The sequence below is a fragment of the Larus michahellis genome, chromosome 8, assembly GCF_964199755.1.
Source record: "Larus michahellis chromosome 8, bLarMic1.1, whole genome shotgun sequence".
Lineage (NCBI taxonomy): Eukaryota > Metazoa > Chordata > Aves > Charadriiformes > Laridae > Larus > Larus michahellis.
In genome coordinates, this window is record NC_133903.1 from 16,278,500 (window position 1) to 16,290,834 (window position 12,335).

Genomic DNA, 12,335 nt, shown 5'->3' on the forward strand with positions numbered 1-12,335 from the left:
CCTTGTTTCCAGCTGCAAATCTGCGTCTGACTGGTTTGGGTGCTAGAAAAGGATTGATTCTACTGGTACACGAAACAGCACAGGTGAAATAAAGTAACAAACATAGCCACAGACTATGCAGAACAATTAACAGTAGCTAAAACGCTACCTTACCGTTTAATCACCACCTTAGCAGTAGTAAACAACTCTGGTTAAAAATGTAGTATTGAAACTAGTGTAATAAAAATAATGGCAGCAGAAAAGGTTCAATACAATTGAACAAGGCACAAATGTTCCATTTTCAGAGTCTTCTGAGATAAGGCAAAACATGCCTGCCAAGTGCTAAGGAGACAGTTTAAATTAACCACGGGCAGGGTTAGAAGTGTCATTGGATTAGAGGCTTTGTCCACATGGAACTGGCACAGCAAACGCAAAGACAGTCCATCTCCAGTGCCTGCTCGAGAAGCCAGTCTTTGCCTTTCAGTGGAGCTGTGCATCCAGGTCGTATTTCTCGCAGAATTTGTCTGTGAATGGTATACAAGTAAGGAACTCGCACCACTCGCACTTAATGGGATAGAAATAGAACAGAATCACAAGTCCTGAGAAGAGTGCAATGAAGATGAGCTGGAAAACTATAATTTGGCATCGCTTCCTATATAAATCAAACTTCCCAAAGCTAATGTAGGGCAGGAAGGCAAAGGAGAGGAAGAAACCACTGATAAATCCTGAAATGTGAGCAAAATTATCGATCCAAGGCAGGAGGCCAAAGGCGAAAAGAAAGAGCACCACAGCCAGCAGCTTGAAGAAAGCCCTCCATGGGCGTGCCAGGATTTGCCAACTCTGGAAGAGCTCCACAAAGAGACAGGCCAGAATCCCAAACTGGGATCCTGCAGGGCCAACCTGCAGAAGAAGAGCATTACAGGTAACATCAGGCACATCCCATCTGCCTGGCTTCTGCAGCCAGCTCCAGGCATTACAGCTATTTAGTTAGTTATTCAACTCCTTGTTCAGTGTTTCTCAGGGAAGAGATGCCGCAGCCTGCAACTTCATCCGTATAATGGGGTTCAAGGAGTAAAGGGGCCTGGTTTGATTTAGGATCAAAGTAGGTGTGGGGCCAGCAGTCACCAGAACAGACTTTATATTTGAGGAGGCTGGATCTGGTTTAAGTCACCAGAGAGGAGAAGGCCTTGAAGGCAGTCTCCTGGCTCCCCCCACCCACCATGCAGTTTTCCTCATTGAAGGACCTGGAAGACAGTCCTGGACAGTCTGTGGGAAAAGTGAGCTCTGCTCTTTGCCACTCATATGCAGAGGGTCTCTGGTATCAGCTACAGTTCTCAATTCCCAGCCTCTCCTCAACTGTGGTTGAACAAACCCCCCAATTCATTATGAGAAGCAGCCATCTTACTGCAGCCAGACTATGCCAGTGACTTGGAAAGCCCAGGGTACTCTGGAGAACGTTATTGCGCAGCAGCTAGGCGATGGTATGAAGCCATCTTCTAGCTGCAAATCTGCCCAAGGCACATGCTCCAGAGATGAGCCCAGCTCTGGCGTCTTGTGTCTGCCTCTGCCAGAGAGGCACAGGCATGTAGAGAAGGCGTGTGTTCAGGGCAAGTTACCCAGACCCTAGTCTGCAGGAGACCCACCTCTGCTCTGTAGGGTAGAAATATTGCACTGGCAAGGTTCCCAGTGATGCCACTGAGCAGGTAGATGATAGAGATGCGATGCCATCCTGCCAGCTTCTCTAGGTCCCGCAGGATCGTCATTTGGAAACAGACTGAAACCAGACAGTGCAGGATCCTGCCAAGTTCAGAGTACAGGAGCTGAAGCAGCAGCCACTGAAGTCACCCCTGTGCTTGTGTTCTTTTCCAAGCCTTTACGGAGAGCTCCTGGTCTGGCCTTGCCCACGCCTCTAATATCCCTCCCAGCAAACGCAGCATGGTAAACCCCAGCAGGGACATCAGCTCAGCATGCCCATGTCCCCAAGGGAAGGGACCACCAGAACAAGCCTCCGCAATCCCAGGGTTCAGGGTTCCCCCACCCAGACAGTGTAAGTTTTACAGCTGTGCTTACCCAGCATGGAGGAAAAGCGAGAGCCAGAGGCGGTAGAACTGGTCAGGGACTTCTGGATTCAGGAAAGGGAGGAGTCCACAGACATCATCCATGCAGTGCACCTAGGGCAGAAGTGGGGCTGTGAGGTGTGCCAGCCAGCACGGCCCCTTACCAAGGCCAGGGCAGAGGCTGCAGTTAGCTCTGAAAGAGGGGCTCTCCTCCCTCTGCTCCGCTGCATCAAGTCCCAACCCTTGTCTCCAGCATTAAGTTACACATGACCCTACCTGTTCCCTGTGGCAGCTTTATGCCCTCATTCTTTACTCCAGCCCACGCAGAACTGAGACATCCACATTTGCTCGGCAGTGGAGCAGGAAGATTGTATTCACCCGCTGCTTCCACAGTGGTCCTGTGTTGGGCTTTCACAGCTGCCAGCCCAGGTCCTAAACTGGTCTCCAAAGAGGGACAGATGCAGCTCTCTCTGTTGCTCAGGGACAGGGTTGATCAGCAGCTTTCCCTGGGCTCAGGGTGGGACAGAACACAGGACTCCCACCTACACTGCACCACAGTCACCCCCGGATCTTGCCAAGCTGCTAAGGGGAACAGGTGGCAGAAGGGCAGCCATACAAAGCCCCAGCTCCGCACTTACCTGAGAGCAGAGGGTTGCCTCCTCATGGAAATAGCCCCGCATAAATTCACAATACTCCCGGGAGGTTATTTCACACCTGAGGGAGACACAAGTAATCAAAACGAGGAACAAGTCACGCATGGAAGGCACAATGGGCCATCCTGTGCCCTCCCAGGTCACACACTCCCCCTTGTCTTTTCCCAAATCTGCCTACGAGAACTGATACCTTCAGCTGCCCCTGACGTGCTGTAGTATCTCTGCAACAGATGCACTACAACACTCCCACTGAGCCAGTGCCACCCTCCATACACCCTTCTGGCTTCTCTCCCACAGGCAAACCAAGTCCCCACCACAGACTAACGCCCTGCACACAGGGGTTCCAAAACAAGTGCTAAAGCTGAGCTATTTACAGCTGAGAAAGAACAACCAGCGGTCGGGAAAGCTGCGTCTCTGGGGCTGGGGGAGTCTGTGCTTCCGTAGGTGACAGAGTGGAAAGGGGGGGGCTAGGCCAAGAGCATCCTGGTCATGACTTTCAGGGACAGAGAAGCTCCTTAGGGCAGCATTGATTTTTCTCCCTAGCAGGGAAAACCAGGCCCAAGCACTGGGCAACTACTCAAGCTGAGAAGCAACATGAGGAAGATCAGCATCTTCCGCCTTGGCAAACCCAGAGCAGGTCCTTTCCTGACATCTCCTTGAGTGCTCAGGGGCTCCAGGGTAGGGCCAGTGTAGCCTGTCAGGACCAAGCTGGCCATTCCCAAGGAAAAGTGCAGAACTCCCCAGCAGAAGTATTTAATCCCCTGGGATCTGAGTCCCTGCAAACTGCAGGACCAGTTGAGCAAGATACCCTGACACACCAAAGACTTGGGCTGGCTGTTACCTACTGCTTATCCCAGAGTCCTGCTCAATCTGGGAGACCTGCCATGGCTCCCTGTCCAACTGCCCTTCCCAGCACAGCTCCAGGCTGCACGTGGTAAGGACAAATGGCTGTGTCTACAACCTGAAAAGGCCCCCCTGTGTCTCACCCGAACACCCAGCCCCTCTCCATGCAGGTAAAACTCATTACCTTCCTTTGGTCCCAATGCAGCAGGGCCGGCCTGTAATCACACAGTCCATATGAAGGTGGTTGGTGTAATTCCCAGCACTGTTTTTTGTGCAGATCTGGAAAACGACAACAGGCTGCAATCAGCCAGCCATGGCATTGCTTGCTGCTTGGGTAAAGTCAAAACAGCTCCTTGGGAAGAAGCCAGTCGCACAGACACAGGCCTCCCAAGGCCTCCCTCTGACAGGATGGTGCCTGTCACCCCATCTGCCTGAGCCTCAACCAATACCTCCTCTCTGCTGAGGCACAACAGCCCCAAGGCTGAGTGGGTCTCCATCACCCTGTTATCCTGGCACAGCCTGGGGCTTTAGTTGGCACGGGGGAACTTTTGTTGTTGAAGGGCTTTGAGCCTTGGCTAGACAAAGCCATGGATGCCTTGATCTGGCATTTGTGACAACAAGCAGGAGGCTGCACCACAGACACCCCCCCTTCCACTAACACAGCTGTGGCTCTGTACAGTGGGATGCAGATGCCATATTCCAGCTGCCCGCACAGGCTCTGTGCCACCAGCAATGCTCACCGGCCACTTGGTGATGTCATCTGGCCACTCATGCGGCTCCATCGAGGCGGGCTGCTCGCATACCCTGCGGCAACGGAAAGCAGAGAGATCAGCCTGAGAAATAACTTTCCCCAGCACCAGGCAGGATCCCTGAGGGAGCCACTGCTCTGTCCCTGCCCCCAGGCTGTGGTCCCACACCTTTCCTCTGTCCCTGGCAAGGAGCTGGTGACACACTACATCAGATCAGCCAAGGCTGCGCTGATCAAAGCTGCAGCTTCCTCCCAGTGAGCAGAGATCATGGCTTCCGCACAAAGGCAGCCGTCTGAGAGCACACAGCTGCCCAGCAACTCACTGCCTCCTTTCCACGGGGACACAACCCCAAAGGTGGGCATTCAGCTGTCTCAGCTCTATGTCAGCCCATGGTGACCGAGGGCAAAGGTGTGCTGTGGCACACAGAGGCTGGCAGAGCTCTGGGGCAAAAGTGTCCTGGGAACGTGACTCCTGTACCCCAAGAAGGGAGCCTGTGTGGGGAGCAGGTGAGAAGGGACAGAGGGATGAGGAAGGCACCCACAGCTCACAAAGGGTCACTGTGCAGGTGGGCAGCCAACAATGGTGAGCAGAAATATGGTCACACTCTGCCTCTGCCTCCCTTGCAGCTGTTGGGGCAGATAGGGACATCACTGTTCCCATGTCCCATGGTCTCCAGAGCAATCAACTGGGCAGAGAGGCAATCCGGAGAGGCAACTCCATGCCTCTGACTCTACTGTCACAGCAGCCCTGTCCCCCTCCTGGATGGCAGCTGGGCTAGGCAGGACCTACCTGGGGTCCTGATGGCAGACAGACCCAAATTGTCTCTTGTTTCCTGCCAGCATTGGTGTGCTGGGGTGATGGGGCCACTTCACCCACACAGCCAGCGTGGACTGCAGGAGAGAGGAGAGGTGTCACTGTGAAGCCCAGGGTGGGAGAAGCACCAACAGAAGTGGCCCTGAGCCTGCAGGTACAGCATGGAAAGGGGCCACTGCACTCACTGAGCACTCCTCCTCCGAGGTCTGCACGCAGCCCGATTTGTCGTTCCGCACGCAGCAAGCCGAGTGCTTCTCCTTCTCCCGCTTGGCGCTGATGAAGCTGTGCACTTGCTGGTCCTGCCTCATGCATGGTGAGAACTTGGCCCCTAGGTGGATCAGGGCCTCCTGCAGAGATGGAAACACTCAGATCAGCCAAGGGGCAGAGCAGGCTGGGGGAACTGCGAAGGGTACGCTTATCAGGGCTCAAGGGATGCACGATGAAGCCCAACACAGATCAGACATACTCTTGATATTTGCTTTTAAGAAGGCAAGCCCAGAACAAAGTTTAGGGATTTCCTTGCCCATGGCCCCAGAAAGTCCAGTGCTGTGGCCAGGAAACTTTCAGACACCACAGCCTTTCCCAGGGGAAATGGCATCAGGAGAGCTGTCACACACCATGTAAATCCTGCATTTTCTCTAGCCCCATGTTTGGCTTTGTAGGAACAGGGTGCAAAGCAGGAGTGCCAAGGTCCATCCCAGCCTCCAGGCAGCCCATTCTGCAGGGTGGCTGGGGCCGGGAGCTCTGCTGCACCCTGCCAGTGATGGCAGGGCCCCATGGAGAACTCCAACCAACAGCAGCTGCTACCACCAAGCTCCAAGCAGCGGAGGCCCCTGCTTGGGGAGGTGGCATGGCTGCAGCCTCCCATCAGCCCACAACAGTCACAGACAACAGCACTCACCGAGCTGGGGCCGATCCAGAAGTTTTCCTGCTGAACGTATTTGACATTTTCATAAACCCCTCTGTTTCGCAAGACCTGCAAGGAGAGAAAGCGAGAGCCCCATGAGCTCCTGCCCACAGCATCAGCAGGGAAAACAGCAGGGGCTGGTGATAACAGCATCCAGGATGAACAGAAATTCCCACAGCCAATGACTGGGCACATGGTTCTCAAACTGGTCTTCTAAAGGATCACAGGTAAAACGCCATCAAGGCATAGGCACCTTCATGTTAAGATTTCATTTTAAATGTCTATCTCTGGCTACCTCAACTGTCAAGAAATCTCAGGGCCTGGAGACCCTGCGAGGCTTGAGGGCCTGCACAAAACTTCACACAGCTCAGAAGCGTAAGCAGCACCTACTAGCAGCGTAGGCTCAGGTGCTGGTGACAGTGCTCTGAAAGCCGTCAGACACATAGGTCAGAAGCTCCCCAGGGCATTCCCTGCATGGAGCGGGGATATGGCTGTAGAGATATGTACCCCAGAGACCTTTAACAACACGTGGGAAGGCTACAAACAGCTTCAAGATAGCTCTCAAAGTCAGACAGGTCAGTTTTGGTCCTGGCAGAAGCAAAATCCTGTGGCTGTGGTGAAAACTTAACTCAGGTTTGAAATATTTCCCTGCCATGAACATCCTTCTGGTCTCCACCAGGAGGGGAACAAGTTGTTTGAAAGGGCTCCCAGCACAGACACAACCCCACCGTGCTTTGTACCAGATATAATTTGATGTTAAGAGCAATGTGGCCGAAGGAGGGAGAGCAGGCAGTGCAGGGGCTCACAGAGATGCTGCAGGCAGCCCCCCAAGGCTGGACACCCAGCGTCCAGCCGTCAAGGCCCTCAAACAAGTAGCCAATACGCTGAAGATGATGACACAAGAGCCAGCAGCTGAAGGCTGAGACACAATCACATTCAGGCAAGTCAGGGGGATTTACTTACTGAATCAACAGTTTCATGTTGTGAGAACCCCACAGGGGCAATGCCATAGATGCACACAGCGAGGATGGTGATGAGTGAATGCACAAAGGTGACCCAGTAAGTGAAGAAAGGCCTGGATGGAGGGAAAGGGAAAAGATTAGAAGAAGAAACCCAGGCATATTACATCTATTCACGGAACACAGGAGAAAAGCTGCTGGTTTTCCCCCAGGGACCTCAGCACAATATGGGGTAGAGGGCCAGGACCACTTAGGGATGTACAGTACTGGAGGCAACAACAGGTCTTGCTAGCAGACAGACCTTGTTTACTCTGACTCCTCCACTACACTGGGCAAGCCACCCTTTCCCAAGAAAACATCCATAAGAACACATAAGCCTGACGTCAAAGTGTGCTGTGTGTCTGAAATAATGACTTTAGGGGAATGATCAGAGGCAGGGATACCTCAGCCTTCCTGTTCATCACAGGACAGTGGTGGGGCAGAGATCTGCAGTCCCTCCAGGTAGCCGAGACACAGACAGCTAAGGCAACATGAGGAGCAGGGTGAGCTCCCAGTGCACGGTGATGCTAACATGCTGCCATCTGTGCAGTTTGCACTGTACTTCAGGGGTATAGACTAGGGGGTCTTAGCAGCCAGGTTTCACTCAACTACCCCGAGGCAGTGACCAAGGGCAAAAGCAACCACTCATTCGCTAGTTTTGTTGGGACCCTTCCTATGACTGCAGCTCTCACCTGTGATCATCCATGTCCTCAATCTGCCGCTTGACATAGCTGTCGATGCGCTTGCGGTATGTACGGTTTGTCAGCTTCCCCACCATTCCCAGGCCATATGGCCTCTTCTCCTTGGCAAAGAGCTTCCTGACCGGGACAGCGATGCGCTGGCCACGCTTCTGTGGGCTGACACTCACCACCTCCTGCCGCAAGCGGACCTTGGGCTGTGCCAGGGCCCCATCCTTTTGCTTCCTCCAGCCTCGCTCCAGTGGGCTGAAATAAAAAGACGGACAGCAATGGTTACCTTCTGCATGGCACAGCAATGGGGACCAGCCCTTCCCCAGTCTTTGGTGGCGGCAGAGCCTCTGTCTGTCCCACCACAGCTGGGCTGAGCAGCAGCTGATGGAAGACAAGGTGAAGTAGAAGCTTCAAAGGGTTATGCAGCACCAGTTGACACAGGACTACACACAGAAAGAGGCATAAGGCATCTGTGCCAAACTAAGCCCCACTGATGAGGAGCTCTCAAGGCTTTAAAGAAGTGTTTCAGCAACAGGCTAAAATGGGGAGGCTGCAGCCAGGCATGTCCACAGCCTCATGAACATCTATGTCCTCCTCTTCTTCATTCCTCTTACTCTGCTTTCTGCTATGAAATAGAAGTGTAGTTTAGCTCATTGGAAATCCCCACCTTTAAAGTACTTTACTGTGACTGGACTGGCAAGTCAAACCCCCACGCCCACCAAATTGGACAGAGGAGAAGACCAGGAATCCAAGCAGCTTCCCAGACTAAGCAAGTGACACTGTCACATGCTGCAAGGTGTGCCAGTTACCTCTTATGATCTGTCTTGTCTTCCACTCCTCCCTTTATTTGCACTGATGAATGCATATTTCGGGAGGAGAACAAAACCAGGCTTCGACAACACAATAAAAACCCCAAGCATCACTGTCTAAAGAAAGGCTTTTTTACTAAAATAGAGTATGCAATGAATGTTGCACAAGCTACCGGTGAGTAGTACCTGATTTGTAAGTCTCCATCATATTCAGATGTTTTTGTATTTCTTTGCTCCTAAACAGCAGTCTGGAGGGTAAGGTCTGCAGCATTCAGACCCTGATCAAAAAAACCTACCTACCTTTTCACCCTTGCCCACCCTTTCTCACTGCCTAGCACTGTAGTAGGCATGTCCCTGACACACACGCTAGTCTAGTCTACCTCCTCTGGCTTCCTAAATGACCCCCTCTGCGCAAAGACAATGGTTGTCAGAAGTGGGCAGAGAAACCAGCTGACAAACTTTCTTCTGAAAGATCACCAGAGCATCTCGGAGAGATCATGCCAGCTCTAAGTATGGACAAGTAACAGGATGAGGGAGAATCTGAACCTCTTTAGCCAAAAACACTGCCGTGAAACTTCAGCTATTTTCAATATTGCACCTTGCAAAAGATGCATTTTTATAAAGCTGAAAGTCCCAATTTCCCCTTGGAAAGTCCTTCTCCAACAGAAAGTGCAGACTCCACTGCAGTCTGCTCTTGCCCCAAGAGTTCAAGTTGTTTCTGTGTTACGGATGTACTGTTTCCCAATATTTCCGGTGCTGGGCTATCAGCCTATGCCAAAATAAACACCTGGCCACCTAAAAGGACAACCGACTATGATTCTGATAACAGTTCTCTGAACTGTGAAAGAAATGCATTTTCCTCAATGAATAAAACTATTTAAGGAGATCCAAATGGAGCCAAGAAAACTGAGACCGTCTCAGAGGAGTGACAACAAACTCCCACCATTTGCTGCTTCCACTTATGTTACGACTGAGTCAAGTTCTTGGAAACACTTGAAGGGAAAGCGCCGACACAGCAAGATGGGCCGTGAGCAGCAGAACCACAACAAGGACCTCCCTGTCTGCTCCATGTTCACACTCAGCGGAGCTCTCTGCTGGGGTGAGCTGCCAGCTAATCTAGAACTGACTCGGAAACGACACAGAGCAATTACTCAGTACCAGTTACTCAGGTGGAAAAAATCTAGACATACAGTACAGTACCACCCACATATTTGTAGGGCTCTCAGCATCAGTGCCACACCTTTCTCCCATTTCAAGTGAGGAATGTAGCCCAGCTCGACACTCAGCAATGCTTCACACTGCTCCTTGGAGTGCGACAACAATTCCTGGTGACTATGGCAATGGCAACAGCCTTCTTGTCTTTCCTATGTTCTCCATAGCTGAAGGCTGGGCCCCCAGCATCCTCACAGCTGATTTAAAGTGTCTTTTGTTTCCTCAAGGCATGATACAGTCTCCAAAACACATCATGTGAGGCCGGAAGTCGCTGGAGAGACTGCAGAGGTGGCCTCAGAGTCACCTTTCACATGCATGGGTAGCTGGGGCAGGAGGTCTTAAGCTAGGTTTAAAGAAAACCCCATCACTGCACTGCTCTTTGAGCTCTGCACCAAGCACTCACAGCACTCAGATCTGGCTTCCTCCATGCAGGAGATCCCACACTGAATGGGTTGACCACCTCACGTCAGGCTTTTGCAGCTTCCAGGAAGATACTCACAGTAGCAAGTGGCTTCTTTCAAGCTCATTTTTGTCCAAAGCACCTCCTGTGAGATCTGTCTGATCCAGAGGTTTCACCTCAGCATCTTTGATTGCAGCTTCTGATGGCGACTCGAATACTTCGTCCGGGTAAGTAGAGAGCTCCTCATGAAGGACTCCTTCCTGGGCAGAGAAACAGAAGTCCCATCAGAAGAAGCCAGCATCACATTTGAGACACCAGCCCCATCAGAAAGCAGTGCTGCTCTCTGCACCACACAGTTCTGCCAGACCTACAGTCTTGCACTGCCTCTGGGGCCAGCTCCACGCCACAGCCCTGCCACTCACCCGAGCAAAGAAAGAAGTGTCGAGCTCATCTGGAAAATCCACCGTGTCCTCCTCCAGGAAACTTGCTGGGGTGAAGCTGCGCCGCTGAGCTCTCCTCAGGGTGCTGTCCTTCACAGAGCGTCCCTGTAGCCAGAGAAAGTGTTATCGAGTCACTGCCAGAAACCTGAACCCCAGGCACATGCACCCCAGCCAGCGCACCGGGAGGCCAAGTGCTGAGCTGGTTCACGTTTGTGTGTGGACCACAGCAGACCTGCTGAAGTGTCACACCTTCCTGGTGAGACTCACAAATGTTACCCCACTTCTTAGCCCACAGTGCCCATCTCCCATGGGCAGGTGAGGCTGGCAACATGCTCCTCTACCACGTACTGTACAATGTCTCCAACCAAACCACAGTGGTGGGTGGTACTGGACACAGCAAAAAGGTCACTGGGCACAGGAAAGCAAACATGTGTCAGGATGAAGAGACTTGCATAAGTAAGAGCCTCAGGTACTTCTGCTCTTCCATGACTGCTGACCAGGTGCAGATGGATTGCCCAGAGGTTCAGGCAGCCTGAACTGGACCTCCTGGAACTCTCTTGAGGCTGCTGGCAAAGCCCCCAGGCCAATAAGGGGAAAGCAAGACTTGTACCAAAATCTAGCCATCATCTTTGCTTCTGATAAATCCTGCCTCCTAGACGCATGGCTGAAACAGAACAGGAGATGGCTTGGTTTCTTCCCCTCCACCATTGCTTTTCCCATCCTCTCTGCTCAGCAGCTCCTTCCCTCTCACCCTTCTCTCAGGGCAGAGCCCCATCCTGCTGCCAGACCGGTCCCTGTCCTCCCACAGACAGTACCTTCACCAAAGCCGCAGCTGCTCGGAAACTCATTTTGGCAACAGACTCCCGTTTCCGCCGTCGTGGGAGGCGATTGAACCCTGAGCGCGAGCTGGTGAAGGAGCAGAGCGATGTGGCGCCTGGCGTGATCGGCGTGTGGGGGATGCTGCAGCCATCATTGTCATCAGCCATACGGAAAGCTCGGCCACGGGCCAAGGGGTCTATGATCTGTGGAGAGAAGACTATCAGTCCATTCACCCCCAAACCCTTCACTACCACGCTCTCCTCCCTCCAAGCAAACATCTTGAGACCATGACACTGGCCTGGCTCCTGGGGCTGACCAAGAATCAGGCTGGACAGACCAACAAGCAATTTTACAATAGGGAGATATGGAATAACCTGTTGCAAGCTAAGCCCTAGTTGTAAGCCTCAAACCTAAGTCCTCAAACCTCTCCCCCTCGCTTTTTTTTTTTTCTTTTCTTCTGCGTTTGTTGGGATGTTGGGATTGACTGTTTTCATCCAGAATGTTCCTGATGTTCACAGGAGACTCCAAGCCTCCTTCAGCCCATCCTAAGCTCTTGGTTTCATTCATCTCCTCTGCTGGTGAGCTCTACAGTCAGAGAATGTGCTGTCTGAACAGGAGTTTGAGAAATCCCAGAAAACAGCCATGCTCTTTCTGCAGCTAGTTTCCTTTCTGATACTAGACAGCTCAGACTTAAACAGCATCCTGTTGAAGCTAAACTGTATATTTACATCTGCTTCCACTAATAAAGTTAAAACAGCTGTACAAAGCAGGCAAGCTTCCGGGACTGCAAGCCCTTCTTTGGGACTCTTCAGGCCAAAGCTCTCACTTCTTCCAAACACACGCACCAACCTAATGAAAATATTGCCTTCAGCTACAAACCTTGCCTCTGTCCTTACATCATCACTGTGGTTTCCATAAAGCTTCTATACTTCATCCTAATGTTTTACGAGCTTCTTTTAATCCACAG

At 52.1% G+C, this 12,335-nt stretch overlaps 1 protein-coding gene across 16 annotated transcripts in view; it reads right to left on the minus strand.

Moving 5' to 3' along the window:
* Nucleotides 1-111: 111 nt before the first annotated feature.
* RHBDF1 (rhomboid 5 homolog 1) overlaps nucleotides 112-12,335 on the minus strand; it is a 39,167-nt gene continuing 26,943 nt past the window's right edge. For 11 of the 16 annotated variants that reach the window (XM_074596746.1, XM_074596743.1, XM_074596755.1 and 8 more), the window contains 14 exons: nucleotides 11,365-11,571; nucleotides 10,532-10,654; nucleotides 10,209-10,369; nucleotides 7,692-7,943; nucleotides 6,965-7,076; nucleotides 5,996-6,070; nucleotides 5,280-5,441; nucleotides 5,071-5,171; nucleotides 4,273-4,336; nucleotides 3,717-3,811; nucleotides 2,675-2,750; nucleotides 2,050-2,150; nucleotides 1,623-1,776; nucleotides 118-879 (listed from right to left, as the gene is read on the minus strand). In XM_074596746.1, coding sequence (XP_074452847.1) covers nucleotides 460-879; nucleotides 1,623-1,776; nucleotides 2,050-2,150; nucleotides 2,675-2,750; nucleotides 3,717-3,811; nucleotides 4,273-4,336; nucleotides 5,071-5,171; nucleotides 5,280-5,441; nucleotides 5,996-6,070; nucleotides 6,965-7,076; nucleotides 7,692-7,943; nucleotides 10,209-10,369; nucleotides 10,532-10,654; nucleotides 11,365-11,571 — 2,103 coding nt within the window. In that variant the 3' untranslated portion in view covers nucleotides 118-459. Of the gene's footprint in view, nucleotides 880-1,622; nucleotides 1,777-2,049; nucleotides 2,151-2,312; nucleotides 2,479-2,674; nucleotides 2,751-3,716; nucleotides 3,812-4,272; nucleotides 4,337-5,070; nucleotides 5,172-5,279; nucleotides 5,442-5,995; nucleotides 6,071-6,964; nucleotides 7,077-7,691; nucleotides 7,944-10,208; nucleotides 10,370-10,531; nucleotides 10,655-11,364; nucleotides 11,572-12,335 lie in introns of all 16 variants that reach the window. The other 5 variants (XM_074596744.1, XM_074596752.1, XM_074596754.1 and 2 more) reach the window with 2 other exon arrangements.